At 50.2% G+C, this 15,437-nt stretch overlaps 8 protein-coding genes across 8 annotated transcripts; 4 read left to right on the top strand and 4 right to left on the bottom strand.

Annotated features, from left to right (window-relative positions):
• Positions 1 to 641: 641 nt before the first annotated feature.
• On the top strand, positions 642 to 1,611 carry N7446_000967 (EXPERA domain-containing protein; the record flags this gene model as incomplete). The annotated part of the gene is made up of 4 exons (XM_058509734.1): positions 642 to 738; positions 888 to 1,082; positions 1,333 to 1,485; positions 1,541 to 1,611. The coding sequence occupies 4 exons, from the start codon at positions 642 to 644 to the stop codon at positions 1,609 to 1,611; spliced, it is 516 nt and encodes a 171-aa protein (XP_058378713.1).
• Positions 1,612 to 1,800: 189 nt separating this feature from the next.
• ddiA (putative DNA damage-inducible v-SNARE binding protein Ddi1) lies at positions 1,801 to 3,200 on the bottom strand (the record flags this gene model as incomplete). Its single annotated transcript, XM_058509733.1, has 2 exons — positions 1,801 to 2,525; positions 2,594 to 3,200. The coding sequence occupies 2 exons, from the start codon at positions 3,198 to 3,200 to the stop codon at positions 1,801 to 1,803; spliced, it is 1,332 nt and encodes a 443-aa protein (XP_058378712.1).
• A 953-nt stretch (positions 3,201 to 4,153) lies between these two features.
• N7446_000965 (putative salicylate hydroxylase) lies at positions 4,154 to 6,397 on the bottom strand (the record flags this gene model as incomplete). The annotated part of the gene is made up of 4 exons (XM_058509732.1): positions 4,154 to 5,097; positions 5,149 to 5,977; positions 6,031 to 6,105; positions 6,158 to 6,397. 4 exons carry the CDS (start codon positions 6,395 to 6,397, stop codon positions 4,154 to 4,156), a joined length of 2,088 nt encoding a protein of 695 aa, XP_058378711.1.
• Positions 6,398 to 6,624: 227 nt separating this feature from the next.
• Positions 6,625 to 8,504, top strand: N7446_000964 (CocE/NonD family hydrolase; the record flags this gene model as incomplete). Its single annotated transcript, XM_058509731.1, is given in 4 exon segments — positions 6,625 to 6,818; positions 6,869 to 7,982; positions 7,994 to 8,361; positions 8,417 to 8,504. The coding sequence occupies 4 exon segments, from the start codon at positions 6,625 to 6,627 to the stop codon at positions 8,502 to 8,504; spliced, it is 1,764 nt and encodes a 587-aa protein (XP_058378710.1).
• Positions 8,505 to 8,883: 379 nt separating this feature from the next.
• N7446_000963 (cupin domain-containing protein) lies at positions 8,884 to 9,465 on the top strand (the record flags this gene model as incomplete). Its single annotated transcript, XM_058509730.1, has 1 exon — positions 8,884 to 9,465. The coding sequence occupies one exon, from the start codon at positions 8,884 to 8,886 to the stop codon at positions 9,463 to 9,465; it is 582 nt and encodes a 193-aa protein (XP_058378709.1).
• Positions 9,466 to 10,052: 587 nt separating this feature from the next.
• Positions 10,053 to 10,450, bottom strand: N7446_000962 (uncharacterized protein; the record flags this gene model as incomplete). Its single annotated transcript, XM_058509729.1, has 2 exons — positions 10,053 to 10,133; positions 10,184 to 10,450. 2 exons carry the CDS (start codon positions 10,448 to 10,450, stop codon positions 10,053 to 10,055), a joined length of 348 nt encoding a protein of 115 aa, XP_058378708.1.
• A 260-nt stretch (positions 10,451 to 10,710) lies between these two features.
• On the top strand, positions 10,711 to 12,352 carry N7446_000961 (uncharacterized protein; the record flags this gene model as incomplete). The annotated part of the gene is made up of 5 exons (XM_058509728.1): positions 10,711 to 11,100; positions 11,156 to 11,643; positions 11,708 to 11,797; positions 11,859 to 11,974; positions 12,033 to 12,352. 5 exons carry the CDS (start codon positions 10,711 to 10,713, stop codon positions 12,350 to 12,352), a joined length of 1,404 nt encoding a protein of 467 aa, XP_058378707.1.
• A 752-nt stretch (positions 12,353 to 13,104) lies between these two features.
• N7446_000960 (uncharacterized protein) lies at positions 13,105 to 14,819 on the bottom strand (the record flags this gene model as incomplete). Its single annotated transcript, XM_058509727.1, has 4 exons — positions 13,105 to 13,228; positions 13,277 to 13,933; positions 13,979 to 14,766; positions 14,814 to 14,819. The coding sequence occupies 4 exons, from the start codon at positions 14,817 to 14,819 to the stop codon at positions 13,105 to 13,107; spliced, it is 1,575 nt and encodes a 524-aa protein (XP_058378706.1).
• Positions 14,820 to 15,437: the final 618 nt, after the last annotated feature.

The following is a 15,437-nucleotide window of genomic DNA, read 5'->3' as shown; positions in this document are numbered from 1 at the left end:
ATAAAATAATACACAAATCCCGGAGTAACCCGACCCCTTGGAACACTCAATTCACCGCTTCAATTGTCCAGATAAGGCATGCAGTGGGTTCATCTTTGCCTCGGCGTAATGGGAACGGGAAGTTCGAAACAGCCTGTGCGATTGGCCGGATGTTGCGGTCTGCATGGATTTACCAGCTCCTTTCAGACCTATCCCATGCTGCATGCGTACCTTATCCTGATGTAATTCGGGCTATCACTTCTTGGAGTATGTATAGTCCACTGTACTAGTTAATCCCAAGGTCCTTGTGGAGCAGGGATCGGGCCGGTAGACGGTGCATGCTATAGAAAATGTCATAATTCCCTCGGGGAGACAACTTCCAGGAAGGATTCAGTCAGGCCACCTCTCCGAATCTCAAAAATGAGAAGCAGCGGTGTGAGGTTCTACGTAATTTCTAGAAGGGATAGAGAGACGTTTGAACTCCCCCACTAAGTGGATAAAATGGGATGGAACCTTGGAACCTTCCAAGGTACCTTGGCTCGGGACTTGACTTGGCCCACCAGAAAAAAGCAAAGATGCGTTTAGTTGCGTCTTAATTGCACTTCGATCTATAGGTCACCTGACCTGATATCTTTTCTCTCTTTCTGTCCTTGACTCTGCATATGACCCAGCACAACCTCGTCGAGTTATCTTTCGCCATGCTCAAACGCGACACAGCCTATCTGGTGTTCTTTGTAACCCACATCCCCATCATCTTCCGTATGATTCCCCCCATCCCGTTAACCCCCGTACCCGGGTACCCATCTATCACACTATCCACCTGTCTCTACGGAGTACACGGTGGATACAGACTACCCACTTTCCTATTCCTTTGTTCAATTGACATCAACTTACCTGACACCTGGCAGTAATCGACACAGTCCCCCTGCAACCAACATTCCTCCAAACGAACCTCTCCCACACCCTCCGCCAATTCTACATAGACACCTACCATGACAAATTCTTCGAAGATCCCGCCCCAACATGGTTCACCGTCTTCATCTGGATGGAACTGATATACCATGTTCCCGCATCTATCTGGGCAGTGCGGGGGTTATTGAGAGGTATCCCTACGCTACCCCTATACACATTCCCTACACAATCGGATATTTCAATCCCATCCAACACACCTGTATTGCACCAGATATGGCACCGGATATCAGACATGATATGTCAGATGTCAGCAATGAACCCTATCCGGCAAATCATAGCTCCAGCCCTATGGAACACCGGAAGAAGAAACATTGGAAGCATGAATGCATTATCACAAACAAAACCAAGAAAAGAAAGGAAACTAATTTCAATCTTGTCCAGATCACCCCCTCATCCCAGTCCACCTTCTCGTCTTCGGCATCCAAGCCTTCCTCACGTCGCTGACTTGTCTGGTGGATGTATGGAGTTGGACTGATCGCTCGACGGAGCAGAAACAGCAGATTACGATGCTTTATGGGCCTTATGTGGCGTTGGGTAAGTGGATACAATGCAGTTGAAGTAGAAGTGGATGTGATCTGACTCTGTTTAGGTGCTTTCATGGCTTTGGACATGGTGTTCCGGTTACGGGGGAGACTTATGCCGAAGAATAAGCGAGAATAAGCCACTATTGTATACTTATTTACACCTACTTACACTTACTCTAACCAGAAGAAATACATACCATATGCTAACGTTATGTGATAATCGTACACATCATTAAAGTGCTCGATCAAAAATCGCTAATACAAGTCCTATAGCCAAACCCATCCATCCCAACGCCACTGTAAATGAAATGCAAAACACCTAGCTCTAGATCAAAAACCCGATCGCATGGTCTAGGTTCCCATTCGCCATGTCAAGGGCTCGAACGGCTTCTTCGCGGGAGAAGCCCAGCTCGGTGATTTTGGCAATGGAGTCTTGCGACCAGCGCGAGGCGGGCGATGCAGGTGCAGGCCGGATATTGATTCGCGGTTGGGATGTCCCAGGAGCTGGGGCTGGTGCAGAGGCAGAGGCAGTATTGCTGGTAGCATTGCTGCTTCCCTCCTCACCACCGGCTTTATGGGTAACAGCCCCAGTCCTAGCTCCAACTTCCGCCCCATCAGCGCCCTTGACCGTAGGCTCGGCTTCAAACTCCTCAGTTAGATGGCGCGGGATATCAGCCTCGCCCAGGAACGGCACAGCCTGATCCTGGATGACGAGGGCGCCCCGCTTGAGATCAATGCAAGCCTGGTGTCGGCGCAGCATGTCCAGCCCAAGGAGCAGATCGATCTGCTTCCCCTCCATCACGGTGAACGAGCAGGGGAGGAACATCTCGCCGATGCGGATCTGGGCCGAGTGGACGCGGCCGAGGATTGGGGCGGTGCCGACTCCCTTGGCGATACCGCCGTAGCGGCGGTCCACTAGCCGCATGATGTTGCATGCTGTTGCACATTCGGGCGACATGATTGTGACCTGGGCGCCAGAGTCGACAAAAGCGTTTAGGCGGTGACCGTTTACTTCGACGGGGATGTAGAGCATTGTAACGCGGCCGAAGGCTAGTAACTTGTTAGCTTGGTCACTCCAGATATAATGGGTAGCGGGCAATGGTGTGGGGTAGACATACACTCGGGATGATGCTCCATGGCGTTGTGCAGGTTCTCCGTAACAGCATTCTGGCGAATGATCTCCTCAATCTCCTTCTGGTTGTCCGGGTTGAAAGGATCAGCATTGAGCATAGCAATGCGAGCTTCCTTCTCCGCCTCCAGCTGCGCCTCCCTCTGCTGCTGCCTCATCAGGACCTCGCGGAACCGCTGGGCATTATCCGCCGCGTCAGACAGCTCGGGGTTCTGCCGGCGGACGGCTTCGCGCACGCGGGGATCACCCAGGATATGTAGGCGGATAGTCTCCGGGTCTTGCATACCCGGGCGGGGTGGGGCCTGGCGGGGAGCGACGGAGCTGGAGGCAGAGGGGGAGGGTCGTGGCTGTTGTGGAGGACGGAGGGTGACGTGGACGCCGAGCATGTCGCCTTCGGTGATGCCGACTTGGTCGAGAGTTTGTGAGGGGTTCCCGAGGAGCTGGTTGTTATAGACGATCTGTTGGGCTTGTGGGGGGATGGCCGTTTCGCTTTCGACAATGGCTTTCAATAGCTCGATCGTCATGTCACCGCCGACTTCTAGGTTGATGATGTCCGAGTCCGCCTCGGGGCGGATGACGCTGACGGTGATACGCATGGTAAAGGTAGGTGAGAGTACGAGAGAGGGATAGAAAGGGAGAAAAAGAAGAGAAGAGAAAGAGAGAGAGAGAAGGAGAAAGGTGAAAGGGAAAGGGAAGTGGATGAGTAAAGTGGGCAAGCCGAGCTCTCTTCCTCTTCCACTCCCTTACATATCTCCACTTAGTCTCCGCAGCTACATGGACTACTGTAAGTAAGCTAATTGATCTGCTAGATCCGCGTCAGCCTACAACGCCGGGGACGCATTGTCTCATTTCCAGTCTACAGCCACGGCTTCACAGCATCAATCTATGTAGTGCAGGCAGGACAGTCCGTGATCACCGTTGAGGGTCAAAAGTACGAGATCCTCAGCCACACAGCTAACGTCGTGGCCTGATCAGTCCCCCGCTCTGGTCTCGAGAGAATGTTGGCTTCAACGTCAAGCACAGTGCTGTCAACCTTGCCGGTGCTGACCTGCATTTCGCCGCATAACACTGCCGCACGGATCGACAGAGGTATGATCTTTGCATATGACATGCCCCTCCACATGTACACTCACTGCCAACAGAGCAAGAGAAGCCTTCTTTCGGTCCGACACGGTACTTCCCGGTAGGTAACCGTTTTTTCCCTTTCCAGAGGCGTGCATTAGTGTTACCGTTTCAGATTGGCTCCCGGCTCAACCCTAACGGCTGATCAAGCATGGCGCCTGTTCGGGGAGGTCGATGACTCCTACTATGTCTACCCCGCCTAGACTGCTGCCTCAAGCCTCGTTGAAATGGCATGTGCAGATCGAGTCCCGTATCTTTGTGCCTGACTGGATGTGGCTATAGGCTGTGCGGGAGTACCGGACACGCCGAATACGACCGTCTATCTATGTCTTCAAACGCAGGCAGATTAGACTCTACGGGAGTCGGAAAATCCCCAACGAAAGTGCCGAGTAAATTGAAGATCGTATATACAATTTGCCGACACTAACTATTCAATGCGCATAGCCGAGGATACGTCAGGAACTCCAACTCCACTAACAACCTTGGCATCAATGATCTCATCAATGGGAATCTCACCCAACCGAGAGATAACATGGTGAAGTGTTGGCAAAGCATCCCAGTCTAGACCCTGAATCTCAACCTTAGCCTTCTTCGTCCGCTGCAACCGCGTAACCTTGGACGGCACAACCTTGGACTCAGCAGCATGAGGCACAAAAACGGGATACTCAGCCTCAGCCTGACCCTTGCACTCCTTCCCAATCTTCGGCATATACCGATAAACCAGGATACCATCATCAGCCTCACCTCCGATAGTCCCAGCATCGGCCGCAGGATCCTGATCCTCCAACCCCTCCAACTCGAAATGTCCCCACACAGCCCCCTGCCAACTAGTCTGCAATCGGTAAGACTCATTCCGCTGATGAACATCAATAGCAGTATAAAGCTTGGGCATACCCAACTCCTCTCTCCCCGAAACAATAGGATCAGCCAAACTCTCGAACAGAATAGGCATATATGTTCCCTTCAACACCGTCCCATCTTCCTTGGTACACTGCACACCGTGGATATAAAGTCCGATATGGCGATATCCACCACCACCCAGCCAGTCCATACCGCCAAGGGTAGTCTGCGAGAAACTGGCTCGGGCCACGGTGCTGGGTGAGATGAAGCTATACCGATCAGACGGGAAGAGGTTCTGCAGAAGAGTCCGGCTGGTCTTGAATTTGATGGAAGCTGTTGTGAAGGTGGACTGGGCTGACTTTAAAGCTCTGTCCCGGCCCATCCAGTCCTGTCGGGGACCAGGCATTGGCCCAAAGACGATGGGTTGACGCCAGTACATGTGTGGGTTCTGGGACCAGAGGTGCTTGCGGAGGACCTGGCTGGAGTGGTCGTACTCGTCGTGGCCGTAGATGTAGACCACCATCCCCATTGCTAATACAGTTAGTTATGCTCCTATCAATCTTCAGGGGGAATGAAACATACCCGTCTCCGGGGAAATCGGCTTGCTCGACTGACGCGTCATTTCTTGAATAGTCGTAGCACGCTCAAAACGAGCCTTCTCATAGACCTTCAACCTCTCCGGCACCCGATCCTTCTCAATATCACCAGGAAGCATCACAGCCAAAGAGACAGCATCCTCAATAGCCATGGCACCACCAGAAGCCCGATACGGCAAGAAAGGATGAGCAGCATCACCAAGAATCGCCAAACGCCCCTCAACCCACGTAGGCAGCGTTTCCATATCAAGTAATGGCCACAGCTTCAAAGACTGCGGATCGGCCTTGGCCAACAACTTACGCACCTGCGGGTTGAAGTGCTTATAAACATCCAGCAAGGCGTCCTTACCGATATGCTGATTATAAGAATCACCCGCGGTATCGATAGTCGTATCAGTATCAGGATGGAGACAAACGAAATTCAACAATTCGTTGTTAGAACACGGGTAGATCACCACGCGTCGCTCTTCATCTTCCCACATATCAAGAGCTCCAAAGTCTTGCGCGATACTCTTCGTCTCGGGATCGTCCAGTGCTTCCTGTCGACTTATCAAGAAGCGGAAGGCATTCCTGCCAGAGCTAACGGGTTTCACGTTAGAGATCTTACTCCGAGTTAGGGAGTGCACGCCATCTGCGCCGAGGAGAACGTCTCCTTTGATGACATGGCCGTTTTCCAGAGTAACTGTTGCTTCATGGGGGTCGACATCGACGACCTTGCTGGCTGTATGAAGGAGAGCTGGTGCGCCCTTTCCCGGGCCCTGAGCAGCTTTCTTGAGTCCCTCGTGGAAGTGTGCGCGGTGGACGAGGAGCCAGCGCTGTAATTGTTAGTTGTGTAAATGTATAGATGGAGGTAAGTTAGGGCTCGTACGTGTCTCCACATTGCTGCGTGCTGCTTGAGATTTGTGATGTGCACTTCCTCTCCGGCTGGTGTGTATTCTCGCAGCTACATGTGTCAGTTCATGTTTCTATATCGAGGTATAGATTCTGTGTCTCACCTGTTCGGCCTCTACAGCGCCGAAATCCTCCGCCTGAATCCCCAGTCGGCGCAACACACCATTCGCATTAGGCGACAAATGAATTGCAGCTCCGACTTCATTTGCAAAGCGCGAACGTTCAAACAATTCCACACGGTGTCCTTGTTGTCTCAATGCAATCGCGGCGGTTAGACCGCCGATGCCAGCGCCGACGATCAAGACGCGGAGTCCTTGTGTCTCGTTCAGATCTTTGAACGTCATGATGATATTTTTTTGCGACTACAAAGACCAGAGACCAGAGACCAGAGTGTTATTTATGGCCACTCTTTCTTCCCGTTCGGGACTTGGTCGTTTCGCATCTCTCGGATGTCCATTTCGGCTCCACATAGGGAGGGGAACGACACGCATTATATGAACTCATAGAAACTCATATGGATACTTTGTTCTTTTTCGCTTTCAATCTTGTTACAATTGTATTCTGGATCAAAATGCCCAACCAGATCAGAGACATCGCCACTCGCGACGAGACCTCGTTCTCCTACATCTTCGAGCAGAACCTAACCATCTCGCTCAAAGATAATTCGGGTCTTGTCCGCTGCAATGTCTACCGTCCCAAGACCTCAGAGAAGGTCCCTGTTCTCGTCACATATGGACCCTACGGCAAGGATATCAGCTATGAAGCGTGAGTATCATACCCACTCCAATACAACAATGCCATACTAACAAACCTAGTTTCCATCCCCAAAGCTTCAGCGAAGTAAACCCAGAGCAACGCTCCGAGCACTCAGCTTGGGAGACCCCAGACCCAAAATTCTGGACTAGCAACGGCTACGCTGTTGTCCGCGCCGACGAGCGTGGCACCGGCCAGTCAATGGGCAAGCTAGACACCATGTCCCGAGGCACAAGTGAAGCCTTTTTCGACGTAGTCGAATGGGCTGCCGAGCAACCGTGGTCCAGCGGCAAAGTCGGCCTCCTCGGAATTAGCTACTACGCCGGTAGTCAATGGCGGGTGGCAGCGCGTCAACCGAAGGGTCTTTCGTGCATTATCCCCTGGGAGGGAATGTCAGACTATTACCGAGACCGTTGTCGGCATGGCGGAATCCTGTCGAACAAGTTTATCAAGTTCTGGTGGGATCGGCAGGTCGTGAGTAACCAGTATGGACTTGGTGGACGTGCAGCACGGAACTGGGGCCCTGATAGTATTGAAGGGGATTTGCCTGAAGAAGCGCTTGTGCAGAATCGACAGGATCAGACAGTTGATAATGTGAACAATAAGTTCCGGGATGATTTGTACTATGCTTCGAAGGAGTATAGTATGTCTGATATCAAGGTTCCGTTGTTGTCTGTTGCGAACTGGGGTGGGATTCTCCTTCATCTCCGTGGTAATGTGGAGGGGTATACACATGCTGGTTCGGAGTTGAAGTATCTCCGCTTCATCACTGGCCGACATGATCTGCCCTTCTATTACAAAGAGGAAGTCGAGCTGCAGCGCAGTTTCCTGGACGCTTTCCTGAAAGGCGAGGACCGCGCCGGGTGGGCGAATGGCACTGCTCCGAAGGTGGATATGGTTCTGCGCAAGGGTGATGTCGGACACAACAACGCCGAAGCCGAGAAGACTTTCCCACGCCGCGTGGAGCAGGAGTGGCCTATTGCTCGTACGCAGTACACGAAGTTCCACCTGACCTCGGACAACGGGCTCGTCACATCGCCACCAAAAGAATCCCGTTCAACAAAGATCTCCTACCAGGCACTTGGCAACCTCGACAATCCCCAGCTGGTCCAGTTCACCACTGACGCCTTCGAGACCGAGACCGAGATCACGGGCCACATCGTCGCACACTTGAATGTATCGATGAGCGCGAACCCGGGCTCGGAAACCCCCAGGATCTGGATTTGTTCGTGACATTGCGGTACATCTCGCCCGCTGGGAAGGAAGTCTTCTACACTGGTACGGCTGGTGACCCTGTGCCATTGTGCAAGGGCTGGCTACGTGTTTCGATGAGACAGGTTGATACCGAGAACCCGAAGCACCGGCATTATTTGCCTCATCGGAACTACTACTCAACTGATGCCAAGCCTGTGATTCCTGGTGAGGTCTATCCTGTTGATGTGGAGGTTTGGCCGACGAATGTGGTTGTCGAGAAGGGCGGTAAAATTCTTCTGGAGATTAGTAGTGGTGATACTCAGGGTTCTGGGATCTTCCAGCATAACTCGCCTGAAGACCGGTTAGTACTTCTTTTCCTGTGTTGAGGTGATTTTGGCTAATTGTGGTGTCCGCAGGTCTGTTGAACGCTTCCAGGGACAGAATCATATTCACTTTGGTCTTGCGGAGAACTATGTTACTCTGCCTATTATTCCGTCTGCTTAGGAGTTTAGAAGTAAATAGTATAGAATTGAATGAATGCATGTAAATTGAGATTCAAACTATATCGGATTATTCCCAATTGAGCAATCCCTAACGGACTTCTACCCTCACTTAACAGCCATGCCATATGTAACAACACCCAGCTAGCCCCTACCCCTGTTAATTGCCAGCTCATTACATTATTAATTTCCCTTTCTGTCCGACCTCGGCTCCAAAGTTGGAGTCCGAATTCCCACATCTATCCGATGTGGACAACAACCCGACGTGGGGAGAGCAGAAACAAGATATAGATAGGACAAAATTCCTGTACAAGCCCTCATAAATCATACTACAGCACTCTCAATCTTCATTTAAATCCAATTCCACGAACAAACAACCAAAAATGGCCAACGAAACCCCCAAAAACATCCGCCCCCTCAAACGCTTCATAACAACCCACAATGAAACGGGCAAAGCAATCTTCTCAAACGACCTCCCGGAGTTAATGCCTGTCCAAAGAATAACCGACGGCGCCGACTTCAGCCTAGCCTACACATCAGACCACTTTCCCGCGCAACTAAACAACAAAACGGACATAACCGAATACTCAAACTACCTGACGAGCCCACCAGGCATAGTCGTCTCAGGCGGAACAGTCTGCCGGATTGTGGATATGCTCCCTGGAGCCCTGAGTCCCATGCACCGCACCGTATCTCTGGATTACGGTGTCGTCCTCGAAGGCGAGGTTGAGCTCGTGCTTGATTCGGGTGAAGTGCGGCTGCTCAAGCGTGGCGATGTTGCTGTGCAGCGTGGGACGAATCATGCTTGGAGAAATGTCACTCCTGATGTTGTTGATGAGAATGGTGTGAAGACTGGTCAGTGGGCTAGGATGTTGTATGTTCTCCAGCCTTCGGAGGAGATTGAAATTGATGGACGTCGATTGGGGGAGGTTGTTGATGGTATCGGTGTTCGGGCTAGTACTTGATTTGTATGTACTTGACTTGACATTCATTTACATTAAATACGATAAATGGGAAAGACCAGCTTTTCGTTCTTAGCAAACGAGTCAAACGATCTTATTATAAATACAGCCTTCTTCTTCAAGCTCTTCCTCTTCGAGAATTCGCACTTCGTGGCTTGCCATAAAGATGTCCACGCCCCTCTCTCATTGTGATTAGGACTCTATGACTTGGACTTTCCGCCAGGTTTCGAGATCGATGAGAGGAATTACGTAGCTGCATCGCTTTGCCTACTTCATGTCAATCTTTTCCGGGAGGTGTCTGTATTGTGCTTGTCAAGAGTACTTACAGACGGGCGAATTGATAGAGGTGCAGTTATCATTTCTCTCGACATACGGATGTGGGATTGTTGACGTTGACGTTGATGTTGCTGTTTTCTTTACGTGTTGTATGAGTGCATGATGTATCAAAACAAACCCGAGGATGTTCAAACAAGCTCTTACGCTTTCTAGGCGCGGGATTGTGTAATAACTTGGATAGAAGCAGCAAAAATCAAAAGAAGTTGTACTCCAAACTGATAAATCCCAATTGTCAACCAATATAATACCCAAATCTACCACTCTCCACCAACGTCATAATGAAAGATCTTATCATTAATCCTCCCCCCAGTAAACCTCCAGAGTCGAGAAACAGCCTGTACATAGTTAATATCGGATATAAACAACACCATAGAGGAGAACCAACAGCATTAAGCCACACGCCATGCAACATAACTTGAATAAACACCATCTCCGCCGGATTACTACCCCCAGGCCTCTCCTCGAAAGGCAGATTGCGATTTGTGGGACGGTAGCCTGGCATACGACGGTGGTCTGTTGGCCAGTCTGTGGGTTGCCGTGTGGTTATGGGGGAGGCATGTTCCTGTACGTCATGGTTGTCATTTCCGCTGTGATGGACTTCGTAGTCCGCGAGGATGGAAAGGGTTTGGGTTGTTGTAGTAGTAGTTGCCATGATGAGCTGTGACAAGCAAGAATCAAGAGAGAAGCAAGTATGGACTACCTAGGTATGAAACATGGAGTATGACTATGAAGTAAAAGAAGTCCCGAGTCCCCAGACTTAGGGCTTGGCAACTCCCCCACATGTCCACATCCCGACTCGGACATATCTACTTGTATACTATGTCCGAGCTACTCCTACTCCGATGTCCATTTATTCTATATTCATTCTAGGAGATCCCAATACCGAAATATCAAATCTCTATCCCATCCAAAATGGGTCTATCCCGTATCCTGGCCGCGAATGTCGACGGCCGCACCCAAAACGCCCGCTACCGCCAATCCCAATTCCAAAAGCTCCAATCAAACCTAGTGAAGCACATCGCCTCAATCCAAGATGCCATAAGCTCAGACTCAGGTCACACGCGCGCAGAGGTTCGCGCCGAGGTTGTGCTGGCGTTGCAGGATATCCGGACCCATTACTCCAGTGTGAGTCTGGAGAAGGATCTCGAGGCTGAGTATCGCATTGCGCGTGGTATAGACAATGCAGACGGCATGCGTGGCAACGGTATTGTATACATCATACCGAATATGCATACACTGTTCTATTCCGTTATCTCGGCGTTGAGTGCTGCTCTCGCCGCGGGGAATTGTGTCGTCCTCGAGGTATGTTTCTCTCTTCTCCTTTCATAGAAACCCAAGTACTAACTATACTACCTAGCTTCCTCAAACAACAAGCGCTCTCCCAGCCCTCCTACGAAAGATCCTACCAGAAGCATTGGACAATGACACATTCACCATCACAGCCCAAAGACCGGATCCTTCATTCCTGAACAAAGCATTGATAGTCGACCAAACCGGAGAGTCGAACGCCAACGGCGGTCTAGTCTCACCGGCAACCGCAAGAACAGTAGCTATCGTCGACCGCACAGCCAACATCAACGAAGCCGCAAAGGAATTGGTAGCAGCGCGGTTCGCGCTTGGTGGCCGGTCACCGTATAGTCCGGATCTAGTGCTCGTGCACGAATTCGCTATGAAACCATTTGTCGAGGCTATTATTAAACACGCGTCAAAGTATCTTGCTGGTGAGAATGGAGAGGTGCGATCTCTTTCCAGGAAATCTGCTTTATTGGACTCTATCCAGAAGGATAGAAGTGCGCGGGTTCTTGTTTCTGGGAGTAATTGGGGTGTTGTTGAGGTTCACGATCGGTGAGTTTTATATCAGATCTAATCACAGATACTGGATACGATTGTTCTAACAGTAAGATGATAGGAAATCACCACTTCTGCAGAAGAAGATTGCAGAGAAAGTGTTGCTTGTTCATCCATTCTCTAGCTTGGATGATGCTATTGATACAAACTTGTATGTTTCCAACCCCATCTATTCCTATTCCTATCCATGCATACATCTAACATATCAATAGCAACCAAACCCTGGCAGCGACTTATGCCTTTGCAGCCCCATCTTCAGCCAAATACTTGACCCAATTCATCGATGCTCATGTTTCATGGGTTAACCATATCCCCAGCCACATGCTCAGTAAGAATACCTCAGGTTTGCAACCTAAACTAAAGATAAAATGCTTACCAATGGATAGTCGGTCCGGCCATCCCTAAGAACACAGCCCCATTCAGCAAAACCCGCTACACAAAGACTCAATTCGAGCTCCCACGCCCACAACTAATAACCCCAGTGTCCAGCTCAGTGCAAGTTATCCTTGATAACAATGCAAGCAAGGCCGATACACTGTGGCGGGAGGCTATTGCACCGTTGGCATCGACAAAGCAAAGACCAGGCTTTAAGATTGGATTCTTTGAGCAGGGGATTATTACTGGTGGTCTTATTACGCTTGCTTCATTGGTTGCTACTGTTTCTACGTTGGGGTATTACACTTGGGCTTATGTACGGAGGGTTTAATTTGGTAGTGAAAGGAATATATTGTTTTGTTAGTTTCTTTCTTTGCTGGACTGGATTATTTTTGTTTGAAAACCAACAGATCTACACATCTCACGCTAAACATGCAGGATGAACCATGTGTGATCAGTTGCAACTTGTTGCTAGCACCCAGTCAAAGCCGCGCTTCTGAGATCGTCGAGTATCAATCTCCAGCCCTTTCATATATTTTGCATCCCGTTCTTATTTCTATTTTCGATTCAAATAGCGCCGGAGGCGGTTGGAACTGACTGAAGCAACCTTCCTGGTGTATTCGCGTGAGATCCGTGGCTGTGCGTGCGTAACGTAAGGCTTGTGCACACAGTGAGAGTAAAAAGGCATCAGGCGTACAGTGTGTGGAAAGGACTGGAATGGGTTGCGAAACCCCGTGGTGGGGATGGAGGAGGGAAAGAGAAGAGAAGAGAAAGATAGGGTGAGTGTGTATTTATAGGGGACTTCCCCCAGGGCCATCGGATGGGAATACGTATACCATGTCTCGATTGAGCCTTAAGTTACAACTCTTCCCTTTACACAGACAGCATCGAGATCTCGTCTAGTTGGTCTAACGGACTACCCCGAAAGCAATCATAAAATACAAATCATATCCCATGTCATTCGTATCGTCGTTTCGCTAGTAAAAAGAGAACTCAGGCTGCCTCACTGAGGTGCAGCCAAAGAAAAGGTATCATTGCTCAAAGATCAAGCATCACCAGACACAAGCTGTTGGAATATTCGACCTAGCGAGGAGTAACACTTGGGAAGAACCGCGGACCAGCATAACCATGCGTGATGATGCTTTCAATATCGATATTCCCATCAGGTCGTGGGCTCCATAGCTTGATCAGAATGAAACGGCCGGATCTGGTAACGTTAGCATACATCAATACGCCTCTAGTAGATAATACCTACGGAGGTGGATCGAATTTGATAGTGACCATGCTCTTCTGTCGCTCAATGAAGAATCGCGCATGTGGTTTCAAGACTTCCGGAGGATTGGGTTCGGGTGGTGGATTGGGATTCACAAGAGTGGGGTTTCGACGCCTGCTCTGCTCAGCAAGGCGGTTTAGAATGTTCTGTCGTCGATTCATTTGAATCCGCCCACGGCGGAGTATCCTTGAATTATCATCCTCATCATCGGTCGGTGTCTCATCGGTTTCCGTCAAAAGATCTTCCATCTGATCACCCTGATCACTCTGATCATCCTGGGCTCTTTCAAGCTCTGTGAGGTAGGCCCTTTCAAGGTCGGTGAGGGAGGTGGTGTCGTCGTTTCCAGAATTACTGTTTTCCTCGCTGTTTTCATCGTATTCCGTGGTAATGCGGAACTGTCTTTGTGGGTCCTCGGTTGTATCAGAAGCAGAACTGTCTGAATTCGGTCCCATGAGAACTGTGCGTTCGAGGTTTTGTAGTGGTGACCGGTATGAATTTAGGTACTCCTGAGACGGCTGCAGGCCATGCCGGCGGTGTCGGCGGCGCCATCGAGAACTGGAATATTGAATCTGGTAGCGTGCGGTGCGATCGAGAAGCTCGTCAGATGACATGGAGACAAATACCATGCCTTCTTGGATTCTACTTCTGTTAGTCAGGGCTCAACGAGAGAACAGAGATACATACGGGGCATCGAAGCCGCACTGGGGTGCTTTGATCACGATCTTTTTTAGACAGAAAGGCGCCTCGCCCCGGTGACGTAGTATCAGATTGCAACGATCTTCTTTGGTAGAGTAAACGCTTTGGTTGTTTTCCAGGACGTTCTCCGGGCGCGAACACCCCTCATCCTGATCATAGATACCTCCGTCACAGCTAGCAATCTCCATTTGCAGCATTCCGGGGTAGACTTGTCCATATCGCCCGTAGTTAAACCCTTGAAATTCTTCGCGGTTATCATCGGCGTCTAGCTTCCGACGCTTCAGGCGTCCCTGGCCATCACGGCCCGACAAGCCTGGTGGCATGAGGGATGGTGATCTGGATGATGAACCGTCTGGGCTTGGAGGAAAATTTGGTGGCCGGGGGAGTCGACGTCGAAGAGACTGAGAGTCCGGAGAGAGGGGACTCAGGGATCGTTCCGAGTGAATCTGGTCTGCCCAAATGCTCCGAATTAGGTCTGGTGGGCTAGCTATCTCGGACTGGAGCTGTTGGATCTGGCGATCCACGGCGGCCCGGGCTTGTTCAAAGTTGGTTCGGTCTCGAGCTCGGTCAAGCGTGTGCTCTAGAATCTCTTGATTCAATGTTAATAAGGCACGGGTAGCGCTGAAGGTGTTGTAAGCACCGGAGCGGTTGCGTTCGTTGACTAGGTTGCGGAGATGCTGGAGACGGAGCACGTCGGGGCCTCGTTCGGTGGGCGCAGTCGGGCGGGAAAAACGGCGGGACGAAGAAGACGCAGGAGGGTAGTCGTAGTTTCCTGACTAGAAAGAGGTGAGACATCAGTTGGTGGAGGAGCCATGAAACATACCATCATTCGGGTTACCGCTAATGAACCTATGTCGAGAGGATACCGTATCTTTGGGCATCAACCCGAGTAGGAACAGTGAAGAATTCCAGGGCGAAATACTTAAAGAGTCACAACGCCGAATGTCCAAAGAGACCTGGTAGTTGATAACACACGTGATGGGATTAGATCATCGCTCCGCATTCCCGTCCACGGGGTTTCTCCCCACTTTCTCTTCACTTCATGAAGGTGGCATGGCTTATATTCAATGAATCTTTGTTTCATATTGTTCATACATTTCAAGGCGAAATGCGATTGCACTATATGGCTACACAAGACTCAAATCTCTAAAGAGGGACTCGAGTGCGCATTAGGACCCCGCAGAGACATCGGCTTCAATAATAGTATCTGACACTTGATACAGGGCAGAGCCTTGTAAGTTGTACAGGAATATCACCAACCGAGACTATGCTTTGACACAGCTGCACACTTACTGCAAATGTATGGTTCTCTAGCATCCTGTCAATACACTCCTCTCATTGCACTCTAGAGCATCAGTGGACAGCAAACCAATGAGCTGCAAGATTCCACCTTTTCAGTCAAACTTTGAAAAAGCTAGATTGCAAGAGACATGCTTGCCTAATTGCT

This window comes from Penicillium canescens (genome assembly GCF_028828765.1).
Source record: "Penicillium canescens strain IBT 15451 chromosome Unknown utg000001l_segment0_segment0, whole genome shotgun sequence".
NCBI lineage: Eukaryota > Fungi > Ascomycota > Eurotiomycetes > Eurotiales > Aspergillaceae > Penicillium > Penicillium canescens.
This window is presented reverse-complemented; position numbering and strand designations above follow the sequence as displayed.